We start from the raw sequence: 12776 nt of genomic DNA, 5'->3' as shown, positions 1-12776 counted from the left end.
ATCGTGGGAGGCTGCACTCAATCTATGGCAGTGTAACCTTGTAGCTGAGAGTGTGAGTTTCGGACCAGATCGCCAAAGTGAAAATCACTGACCTGCCATTTCTTAGCTGCGTGGCTATGGGCAGGCTGTTCAACCTCTCTGGCAGCCTGGGTCCCTCATCTATAAAATAAAGATAAGAGTGGGAGTGTCAGAGGGTTGTTGTAATAATGGAGATGAGAAATGGAAAATGCTTAGGACAGTGCCTAACACGTATGGGCTTGACAAATGCTGCCTACTGTTGTTATTAGAACCTAATACACCTTTTTAATATTCCCCAACTCTTTTTTCACCCAAGAAATAAAGACTTGACAAACTTCTAATTCTTTAGTCTCATCAAAGAATACTGTAATCTGTTTTAAACCTCGACTTTTCTATTTCCCTAGAGCAGAAATGAATTTTTTCTCTAGGAAAAAAACACACACAAAGATGAAGTTAGAGTCCTCTTTATTTTGTGCTAATCTCAAATAGTAGCAAGTTCCTAACTCCTTGAATCTAGAAAGAAGCTCACTGTTTCTAAGGTCCTAGGAAATCCTCAGAATTAGAGAGAATGATGTCCCTATCCCCCCAAAATCCTCTGTATTGGGGATCTAGTATCTAGTTACATTAAGCCCCGCCTGGCTCTTTTGAGGGGGAAAAAAAAAGATGTTCAGATAATCCATGTCAATGACAATGACAGGAGAAATTCCCATCTCTTCTAGAGAAAGGAACATAAGTCTTAAGGATACTTGCATGCCATCTACAACTTTTACTCAAAAGAAAATTCTAGGGATGTTGGTACTATCAAGGAGACTCCTGGACCCTGAACTTACTAACAGGACGTGAAAAGGATTGCTGAAATTGTAACATAAACTTAAGAAAACATAAAATTTAAAAGAAAAGCCAAAACACTATATTCTAGGCTACAAGGTGTGGGAAAGGAGAAATGGAATGGGGTTCACACATGCTATGGGCTCAAAAAACATGGGAATTGGTAAGAGAGCTGAGACAAGGTTACAAGGCTGGTAGATAAAGAAGATAAAAGAAATTTAAGGTGAGTGCTGTCCAGACAGCACAGTGTCTAGTGCTGAGTATGCGGTAAAATGTGTTATTAGGAATGAATACAAAGAATCCAGTGATGACGTAATCAATAGCTTTGTAGTCAATTAGACATTAGGTATAAAGTCATATCTCTGGTTTGATACATTTGCACCCAAGCTGAAGTGCGTGTAATGAGACAAATCATTTATTCACCAGAATTCTCGGAAAATAAACAGTATTTATGTGTGCTAGTTATTAAGTTATAAAGTGAGGGCTCCTCCCTGTCCCACTGCTGCCCTAATGTGGGGAGAACTTTGATTGATATTCAAGTGAGAAAGAACAGGAACTAGAGATAAAATCAGTAAAGCAGATGAAAGATCACGAAGGTCAAATTATGACCCTTCAAGTCTTCAGTATAGCCTATTCGATGGGACGAGATTTCCCATGGAAACTGGTGTGGGGAGAAGTGCTGCACTCAGGATGCACGTGAGGGGCACACAGACAGCTCTTCAGGACACAGAGGCGCAGAGGCAGAGGGAGGCAGGGGGAAGGAAGACACAGGAATGTGGAATCACCAGAGGCTTTGGGTTGAGCCAAGTTTAACTAAAAATCTCAAAGGGAAAGGAAAACCAGTCGATATACTCAGTTATCAAGATAAAAAGTTGATGGTATAAGGAAAGAATGCAGATGCATTCAAAGACTGGAGATTCCATGGGAACCTAAAAATCCTTGAGGTCATTTGGTTAAAGATGGCCCTTGGTCATAAAGCAACCCAATGAGTTACAAGGCCCTAAGGAACCCCTGGGACACTAGAGAGCAGGAGGACTTGTAGGACCTGGGTCATAAAGCAACCCAATGAGTTACAAGGCCCTAAGGAATCCCTGGGACACTAGAGAGCAGGAGGACTTGTAGGACCTGGTTGTCTCTCCAGGGCTTGGATCTCAGTGGACAGCTCAGCAGGGCAGACAGAGAGCATGGTGGTTGAGATCTCCAACTGTGAAGCTAAATTGCCTGGTTTGCACCTCGGCTTGCCATCTACAAGCTCAAATTAAGTACTTGTTCTGTCTGCTCACACATCCATTCCTGAATTTTCCCTCGGTCCAAATGCTCTTGTTCAGGGGTCACTAACAGATCTTCTCTACAAGTAAGGCAACAGGACTTCTCTACAACATACAACACAATTACACACTGCCCCCATCTCAGCAATTTCAGAAAACACATTCTTAACCTGGTCTTTGTATGTATTTTCTGTTCTGTCATCACTGTGCTGAATTGTTTCTTTATTTTCCCATCCTTCCTGCAGTGTACACAAGCAGCGCCCCAGAAATTCTAAGTACATCACAGATCTTAGCCACTATCAGTGGCTTCTCACTTGTCTACAACTCATTCCTTACACAGCAAAATACTGCGAGCCGACCCCAGGCCTGGGCAGCAGTGCACAGGAACCACGTGGTTCCCACAGGGCCCATAGGTCTCTCTGAGCCCAGGCTCTTCTCTCTCACTCTTTGCCAGCTGCATCCTCAAAGCAGTGGCCTTTAATCTTATGGGAGGTTACATTATTCCTAGAGCTCCAAACTCTCTCCTGGTTTTCCAAAGTACTGACCCAGATTTTAATTTATAAGGACCGGATGTAGAAGCGAACCATTGGAGAAGAATAATATGGTAAAATATTAAGGGGCCAAACCTCTATATTTTATGCTATTCTTTGACATTACCACCAAGGGTACCTTCCAAACACTAACCCTTCCCTCATGATTTTCCACAATTCTCTCTCAACGGTGACTTTTTAAGAGTCACACACCTGGTAAAATCCTGGTTTCAGAACCCAGAGAGCTACATCCTGGTCCCAATCTGCCAAAATCAACAGTATGGCCTGGCGATGGTCACCAAATTTTTCCAGGCCTCAGCTTCCTTCTATGTAACATTTTCAATGCTGAGATCTGCCAGTTGTAATGCTCTGATCCTAAGGTCCCCATTTATTCTTTGGGGCATAAGTGTAGAGAACTATTATGACATGAAAATCCTGAGGTTCAATTCATGTAGGGTATAAGCGCTTAATTTATAAATTTCTTCAACATTGGATCTTTCTGATCAACTCCCAGGCCCAATAATAATAGCTACCATTAATGGCTGACTACGTGCCAGGCACTGTTCTTGGCAGTTTGCAAACTCAACTGAGACTTCCTGAAGGATCTTAAAGAAGCTAGGGCTCTTTAGCTACAAATTAACTCAGCCCCATTCCACTCTGTTGATCCCAATGAACAATGCTTGTTGGATTTATACCTTATCTCCCACTTTACAAGCTTTACAATACCTAGTAAAGATGTACATCAAAGGACAGTATAAATTTGTAAGCCATAAGGAGACTCATACCTAGAATAAACTAAGGCTTTAAAAAAATGCTAAGAACAAAGCAGGTGGTTTAGTTATCTTGAGAGGAAAAAAAATCATCAAGGCAGGGACAAAACTATTGTTTGGGTAAAATAGTATAAACCAGCAGATGTCAAGGACAGGCAACACTCATCAGCAACTGTTTGTTCTCTTTATTAGAGAAAAATGAAACAATCCTTAAAGGCTCAAGTCCTAGATAGGAGAATCCAAGTCTTTAACTCCAGAATACCCCAGGGTCTAAAGGAACTTGCAGACTATAAGCCTTGAGTTGGGTAAAGTGATTCTTGCTTTGGGAACAGTTTGAGGAAAATAATCCAAGATTTCTCACCACCTTAACAATCTAGAAATCTATCAAAGAGCTAAGTTACCAAATTATACAAATAATAAATGCAAGGAGCCAGAGATAGGAAAGATGTAGCATCGTGTTGGACTTGGACTTGGTTTGGACAGGGAAGCATAAATGAGATGTGGAGAAAGGGGAAGAGAGGCATTAGGACAGGGCAAGTTAAAGGCAAAAGTAGGGATGAATAAGCAGGTTCCTTGGGGGGAAATAAGGAGACAGAGCTACAGAGAGCAGAGTGAGTGGCTGGTGGGCAGCAGAACTGCTCTCAGCTGTGAAACATTTCATTCCCGGGCAGGCCTCTTGAGCACTGGGGGACTTCTCCCGCTATCTATTGTCATCATCCTCAGCCTGAAAACAGGGACACTTCTGCCCTGTGCTTTGTCGTTTATCTAATCTATTAAGAATCAGTAACGAAAAGATGCTGTATCTGAAAGCTTACATGCTTGAATTCTTTCTCTTTCTTCTCTCTTTTTTTTTAAGATTACAGACTTCTGCATCCTGATTACTTGGTGAGGATTTTTATTATCGCAACCTTCAGATGTTTTGAGATGATCAGATTTAGCATTTTATTATAAAATCCAAGTGCTTTTTGTTTTCTCGGTGAGCCTTTCAAACCCCTTTTCCTTCTCAAGTATAAGGCGCGCTAGCTCCACTGCCTTCCCATTCAGGGAAGTATTTTCTGAGCTTAGATCACTGCTTATAAACTACAGGCTGGTGGGCTGGCTCTCCCCCAGTGACTGCCAAAGCGCGACGTGTATTACGACCGACAGTAGATGCCTCTCACATGGCTTCATACTTACCCTCCCTTCAAAGCTCATCAGAGTGAGAGCCTCACGGGACTCAGTACGACCCGGCCTCCTCGGAAGGTTCTGATTGCACCGTCAGTCACCTTCAGAAGCAACATAGCCATGCAAGGCAAAAAGGGCACCAATCATTCCACAACTGAAGATTCTATCAACTCAAGTAGTTCAAATGATTTACGTTTTCTGTAGTAACACAAAGTGATGAAAGACACATTTTTCCTCATAAAATATCACTCTCAGGGCATGTTGCAAAAACAAAGAAGTGGGCCCCAAACTATTTAAATCTAGTCTCCCGCTGAATTTCCATTGAAACTAAATGTAAGGAGGTTTAGAGGAAATGGATAACCTATTCTCAATAGAAAAGGAAAAAACCCAGACACCTCATTTGAACCCTGGCTAAAACCTTCCTCTCTTCCCTAATCCTGCTAACAGCACAAGTGACCCGAATATCCAAACACATGGGCACTCTGGTCTCTATTCTCTTACTGCCTCACATCCAAGGACCATTTCCTCCACTCCACTTGAGCCAACCACAGCCCAAACATCCTACCCTTTGACGACAATATCCTCAGCTTCAGCTTCCTTATCAAAATCCCTTTCATTGTGATCAACCGCTAGGGCCTCCTCCGAAGTTCCATTTCATATTCCTTCTTGCTCAGTTTCCTTTCTAAAAGCCATCACTCCCATAACATACTTTTCATAACACCCTTGCCAACTGCCACACTTAACTTGCTCACCCTTCTGTCCTGCTGCCAAACTCCAGCCTTAGACGACGCCTACTGTGGCTCCCTACAACTGAGTACCTGGGCACTGGATGAAGTCACACGCAGCCAGACAGTGTCATTCAATTTTCATGAGCACCAACTGCAAATGAGTACTCCGCAATACTGGGCAATCCTAGCAGATTTCTCTCACAGACTCATTCTTTCTCCTCAACTGTTACTTCACTTTCAAACTTCCACCCCTTCTGATATCCGCACCACCAGCACCAACCCCATTCTCAGGTGACCTCATCTCTTAAAAGAGAAATGGAACCCATCACACAGGTAATCATAACATTACCTGTCACCAAACTTCAGCTTCTTCCTTCCTATTATATCCTGTACCCTCCTCTCATCCAAGGTCAACCACTCCACTTGGGCTTTAGATCCCACTCTGTTCTACCTTCTCAGGTTCACATAATCAATTACACTTTTTCACTCCTATTTATTCAACAACTTCTCCCTTTCAACCAGATCCTTCCCATCGACACTTCAGCATCTTCAAGTCCTACCTTTAAAGCACTGCACCTCAACCTCACATGTCTCTAGCTAGTGCCTGATTTCTTTGCTTCCTTTACAGGAAGACTAAAAATTGTCCTCCTTGCATTTCTCCGTTTTTCCATCTCCTATTCATTTCTCCACCCATTCCAATCTGGCTGGTTCCATCACTTCCAGAAACAGCTCCGGTCCAGGTCAACAATCATCTCTTTATTGCCAAATCCTAATGAGAATCCTTTTTTCATTCTTTATCTTTTGGCAACATTGATTACAGTATTTGGCAATGCTAATCAATCTTCTCCCTGAAATCCTCCTTCTTTTGGCCTTTACAACCACTCCTTCTCCTTACTACTGCTGTACTTCCCTTCTCTTTGAGAGCTGCTCCTCCTCTATCTATCTGTTCTTTAGGGTTGGACCTCCTTTCCTTTCACTGTGTATCAGCAGTGAAAAGCCCAACTACCCATAGGGGCAAGCAAGGAATACAATTAGTGAAGCAAAGCTTTCACTTCCCTCTCAACACACAGCAGAAGAGCAGGATAACTGGCAACAGATCCTAGGCATCAGGTAAGGTAACAACAGGGAGGGTGGTACAAGCTTAATAAAATGGAGAGCAGATGCTCCTACAAAGACAACAGTTATTTAGCTCAAGCCAAAAGTCCTTCGTTATATACAAAAACCCATGATTTTTAAATTTTGGCAACTACATAAATAAAGATTTCTTTCTGGTGCAAAGAAAATGAATCTCAGTTACAGTGAAAGGAGAATGTATTGGCTCTTTTAACTGAAAAGCTTAGGAGTACAGCTGTCACTGGGTTTAATCCATATGCCTAGGACTGGTTTCTCTATCTGGATTCCACTGCTCCTTTGTCATCGCTATTCTCAAATAAGCTCTACCTTACAGCAGTAAGGCAGTCGCTAGACCTCCAGACCACATCCTGCCAGGTTTCAGCAGAAACCAGAAAAGATTCTCTTCCTAGAGCTCCCTCACAGTCTCAAAATTCCCTCTGATTTGGGCCAACTTAGATTACTAGACAATTCTTGAATAAACCACTATGACCAGGCTACTTGGGGGATGATTGGGCAGCCCTGAGTCACACACTTCATTTGGAGTCAGGGGTGGAACTTAATCTAAAGCATAAAGTCTGAGACTGGAGCATAGAAAATCTCTTAAAAGGAAATTAAGGTGCTGCTATCAAAAAGAGAAAATATATTCTGGGCAGCTAAAAAACTATAAACATGCTACAGCAACTTGTTCAAATATTTTAAAAACACTACACAGGCCAAATAAAACAGGTTTTCTGGCTGAACAGGCTTGTCAACCTCCAGTTCCAATCCTTCTTTCTCTATTTGTTTCCTAGGTGATCTCATCCAAGATGAGCCTTCATTTACCATCTCTATACCCAAAATGCCACATTTTTATCTCTGACTCACAAATTCAACTGCCTACTCAACATCTTCACTTGGATGCTTCAAACTGATCTCAAATACAGTTTGTCCAAAATTAAATTAATGATCTTCTCACCCTCCACCTGCTCCCACCCAAAGCTTGTCATCCTTGGAGTTCTTGTTGGGGTGGGGGGAGTAAGAGGAGACAAGATCAACATGACTGAGGTACTGTTTGAAAAGAAAAAAAAGTCTTTCAAGAAGTGAATTGTAAGACTCCACTGAAATTCTTTACTATTTCAAATATTCAAGAAAGACATTTGATATCTTAATTCATCTAAATTTGCAATTTCCATTTTCCACCTTTTCCCAATGTATTTTTAAGACACATAGAAATAAAGTTTCATTATAACAAAGGGAGAAAGATTGTCAATGGACTTCCAAAGGGGCTTTTGCTTGCTAGTTTGTTAATGTAGATGTCATGATCTATCAAATATATTATCTGATTTGATCCTGACAGCAACCCAGGAGGTTAGTAAAGCAAATACTACCATATTTCATCAAATCTAAGAAACCACTGAGTATAAGATGCACCATTATTTTATGAACTATTTTAATGGGGAAAAACACCACAAATTAAAACAAACATATAATGTACTGTAAATCATATCTTTTCAGACATATTAAGATGTAAACAAAAAAGTATATATTGGAATCTGAAAAACATTAGCATAAGGCACACTTTTCAGGTAAAGAACCAGAGGCTCAGAGACTTGTCCAACTAATTAATAATTAATTGCCCTGGCCAGGTGGCTGAGTTCACTGGAATCATCCTGTATACCAAGGGGTTGTGAGTTAGAGTCCTGGTCAGGGCACATACCTAGGTTGCAGGTTTGATCCGTCAGGGTGAGTACAGAAGGCAACTGATCGATGTTTCTCTCTCAACACATCCTCAGAGAATATTAAAATAATAATAATTAATTGATAGCTAATAAGTTGAAGAATGGACTTGAACCCATGGGGATCAGTTTCCTAATCCATTTCCCCCGAGTCTAGCTTTTGGGTTTGAATGACCTCTAGAGTCTCTTCGGGGGCCCCAAGAGCTTTTCTCATACAAAGTTAGTGAAAGAAAATCAGAACTGAGTCAACTCAGCAAATGCTTTTAAATTGACATGAATTCTAAAGACTGAGAATAATTTAGAACTTGACTTTTCTCTAACTCCTAGACAGCCTAGGAAATACTGCTAGTATAAATAGCAATATATGCCATTGTGTAAGAAAAAGATTACTTCATTAATTTCACTGATAACTCAGCAAGGTTCCCGCAAAACCTTACAGTTTGCTATTAATTTTAAATATGATTTACAAGACAATTTTCACTTGTGAAGTGATATTACTGGGCATCTAGTCAAGCTAAAACTTTCATTCTTTTATAATAAAGTATACCCATTTGACGATATATATTTTTGTCCTTGTTTCTAAAATACCCATTTGGGAAGGGGCCACGTTATGCCTAATCACTGCATAAACTAACACAAAGCAAATATGTAAGCCTAATAGTTCTAATCAGTTTTTGCAAGAAGCTTTTCGATTTCAACACCCAACATCCATTAAAAAGAAATTTTGTTGCAAAAGGGATCTGAATAAGATAGAATAGGCTTAATTCAGGACAAAGTTTTAAAATTTAAATCTTATTGTTTTACAATCTGTATTCCCCATAGCACCTAGAACAGTGTCTTAAACACACTAAACTACCTAATGAGTACACATGATGATATACAATTAGAAAACGACAGTCCCTCTGTTTTCATAAATGTTCCTTCCTCCTAGGCCTGTGCTGGCTTTGCAGGAGAAACAGTTTAGCAAATTCTTGGTGGTGCCTACTGTGAGTCTATCTTTGTGCCAATGGGCACATCACACTTAATACTGGAAGTCCTCAAGGAGCTGGCAGTCTAATCAGTGGGTACAAACATAAAAGATATGCAGGTGGCAGATTACCTTTAAGTATACCAATAACTGAGCAATATATTGAAATGTTTTAATATGATGTCAAAGCAGCACATACTAGAATTATGAGAGCTGATGTAGCCAGTTGCTAGATGTGACCTTGGGTAAGTCACTTCTCTGAACCTGTTTTCTACATTATTACTTACTCATCCCTCAGGGCTACTGCAAAAAAAAAAAAAAAAAAAATTAAGGCAGGAGAAAATCTTTTGCAAACCCTAAAGCACTACACAATGTAAAGTATCACTTAAAGATACTAATAAAATGTCCTGTTGCCCGGATTATTGCAATGACTTTTTTGGAGGCAGGGAGAGGACACTTAAGATGAATTTAAGAGGGTTCTTTCTAAAATGCAAACCCAATCATTCATTCCCAGGTTTAAAGACTACTTCTTGCCAAAGGATAAATTTTCAAGTGTTTCGCTTTGTAGATAAGGCTCTTCAAAAGCTGGTGCCTCTGCAGCCCCATCTCTGGCTTTCCTTTTGGAAGACCACAGCAAATGTATCACTGACCCCTGATCACACACTCTCCACACTTCTTTGCCTTTGCAATTTCGGTGGAATTTCTGTCTGTGATTATTACACCACACTCAGGACTCCAAAGGCCGCTATTATAGCACCTTCCACATCATCAGGAGGCTCCGAGCAACTCCAAGGCGAGGGCCAATGCCTTATTCTTCCTCATACCTCGTACAAAGTTCAACCCACAGCACCTCAGTAAATGTTCCTTGAGTGACAGGCAAGGGATGTCCTCATTTGCATACCATAAAAAGACGGTGTCAAAGAGGAAATCTCAAGGGAAGGTTGTCAACTGAAAAAAGGCTTAGCGGCCCTAATAAAAATACTACAGGTTCACGTCTCTTTTCCAAATAGCCTAAGGCCAGATGTGTTTTGGAATTCAAAAATGTTGACATTTTAGAAAGGTAATATATGCCTTATGCTCCCAGGAGAGTATAGCTCAGCACCCCACACTCAAACACAGTAATACTGCTGCAGCAATACGGATAACCACACTAAATGAGCTAAATGAAGAATGTAAACAGACTCTCATTCATTCAAGTCAGATCTCGCCGCAAATAGGTTACCAGAGCTTTCAGGGCCTTTTGGATTCTGGCAGTAGATCTGTATCACCTGATTTGCACACACAGCTCTTTCATATCCATTTTCTCTTTTGCTCAGAAATTTACTATGGCAGGACCGACTTATATTTAGGCAACAGATGAAAGTGGCCACACACCTAAATAGCAAACAGGCTATAAAATACTCTGAGAAGAAGGGGGTCAGAGGTACATACAAATGGTCATCACCACTGGCGACTGTTGCAGCCTCTTAGAACAAGAAAAAAAAATCTCTGGATCCAGCACTGAAAGACCAGGTGAGAAAAGCAGCAATACACAGAGCAGAAAATGACTGCATGAATGACTGTGTAAATCAATCAATCAATCAATACTGTTAAGAAAGCCTATCATTGATTTTTAAATGGCTATCCAACTGGGGGTGGGCAGAATGTACCCAAAGAATGGCATTCATAAGCCAAAATCAAGCTGCCCCAGACCAACCTGACTTGCCTCCATATCAAAATGGAAATAGCAATGCATGCCACCTGCTGTCTAGGACTTCAGGGTGGAACAGAATAACTCTTTTTGTAAATAAACAGATAGATATAGCCATATATTCTTTTAAACAACCAAAAAGATTCCCATGTAATACCCCATGTGAAACACTTCTTTTAGAACCAAATGCTAGCAGGAATAAAACTTACCCTGAGAAACTGGTAAGTGCTTTCTTTTCTAAACAGAAGTACCACATAACTAAGAAAAGGAAGGAGAATGCATAGTCCCATTTCCAATGAATCTTAAAACCTGGACATCCATTTTATGTTTACCAATGAATCTAAAAGTTCTTTTTCAGGGATAAGGAGAATTCTGCCTTGTAAGACTTAGAACTGACATCTCTTGATTCTGTCACACACCAGAGGCCAATAATAACAGCAATAACTACCATATGAGCCCTCAGTACATACAAGGCAGGGAGCTGAGCACTCTGAAGGCCTCAGCTGATACGTTAATAAAAGAATGTTCTGTGGGATTATCAACCCATTTTATACATAAGAAGCTAAATCTTTCAATAAAGATCCCAGAGCTTTTAAGAAGGAAAGTCAAAGGATGGGGAGGATGTCATCTCTTGCCAGTTACTTGGTTTCTACTCTGAAAACAAAAATGGTAAAGCTCATTCTCAGTAGCTCACAGTTCCATCCCCTACTACACATCTTTTCCAGTAAGCATGTAGCTGAAACAACCCTCTCTTCCACATCTCAACTTTTCCATGTAGCCCTGGCCATTGTGGCTCAGTTGGTTGGAAAGTTGTCCCATACTCCAAAAGGTGGTGGGTTCAATTCCCAGTCAGGGCACATACGCAGATTGTAGGTTTGATCCTCAGTCGGGTCGTGTGCCCAAGACAACCAATCAGTGTTTCTCTTTGTCTCTCTTTCTCTCTTTCTCTCTCAACCAATCGATGTTTCTCTCTCTTCCTCTAAAAATCAATAAATCAATTAAAAAAAAATTAAAGTCTTTCCCATGTATCCCAGCTAAAAATGTGTTCTCTTTCATTCTCATTCTCTCTCCTCTCTCTCCACGCTCCTTGCTTCTCAGAAATTCTCCTTGAATGTGCCCCACCTACCTATCCATTCATCCATCCCCTTCTGGGCACTGTTGTATACCAGGCACCATGCTGAAGAGACAAACTATAAAGTCACAGTCTTATCCTTCCAATATTCTCTCTCTACTTGAAAACAAATAATCATGCTTGAGTATGTTAGGTATATGTGGCACAGAAGTAGCACAGATCAAGTCTGCCTCAGGGTGGAAGTTCAATGGTCACAGAAGCCTTCAACAAGGTGGTGACCCTTGACTGGGTCTGAAAAATAAACTGCAAAAATACAAGATGGACGAGGAGAAGGGTATTTTAAGATGAAAAGAATGAAAATGAAAGACGGTACCAGAGTACTTTGCGCGATTCAGAACAGTATCAAGTGACAATGGGGAGGTAAAACTGGGAAAGAGGAAGGAACTGGCCATGTTGAGAAGCAAAAATGAACAAGCCCCAGTCCCAAAAGTGCAGTCTTCTGTGCCTGTCTGACCACAGCATCCAAGAGAGCACAGCACCCTGCCCTATAGGAAAGGGAAAAGTGAGAACATGGGGCAGCCAAATGGGCACAGGAAGCAGAAGTGCTCATCAACTCACCAGGAGAGCCTGGCCACCTCTTCCCAACAAGCTTTCAGCACCCTTATTCTTACCATAAACCCTTGAATTCTAAGAATTAGTCTCTTTCCTCTCTTAGGCCAGTATTTGCAAATTAATCATGACTCTAAGACTTTGAGTTGAAGACAAGATGCTGTTCCATCAAGGGCTCTTCATCCTGAAGGGCAGCTCCGAGGGCAGCACAGGGGAAAAAAAAGTTCACTGAGCTAGACAGGGGAAGAGGAGAACTGATTTTAAATAGACAGCTTTTAAAGGGAAATAGCTAGACCACAGATCA

The 12776-nt window shown here is 41.0% G+C and overlaps 1 protein-coding gene across 4 annotated transcripts in view; it reads right to left on the bottom strand.

Moving 5' to 3' along the window:
- Positions 1-12776, bottom strand: part of STXBP6 (syntaxin binding protein 6) — a 230149-nt gene that overhangs the window by 200388 nt on the left and 16985 nt on the right. Inside the window, exons 1-2 of one of the 4 annotated variants that reach the window (XM_081119361.1) lie at positions 4591-4729; positions 93-159 (exon numbers count right to left, since the gene is read on the bottom strand). The exons of the other annotated variants lie outside the window; for them this stretch is intronic. Coding sequence (XP_080975487.1) covers positions 93-99 — 7 coding nt within the window. The 5' untranslated portion in view covers positions 100-159; positions 4591-4729. Of the gene's footprint in view, positions 1-92; positions 160-4590; positions 4730-12776 lie in introns of those variants that run through there. 4 annotated transcript variants of the gene reach the window in all.

This window comes from Miniopterus schreibersii (genome assembly GCF_964146895.1).
Source record: "Miniopterus schreibersii genome assembly, chromosome: 1".
NCBI classification, from domain to species: Eukaryota; Metazoa; Chordata; class Mammalia; order Chiroptera; family Miniopteridae; genus Miniopterus; species Miniopterus schreibersii.
The sequence above is the reverse complement of the archived record's forward strand: the minus strand, read 5'-3'. Positions and strand labels throughout refer to the sequence as shown.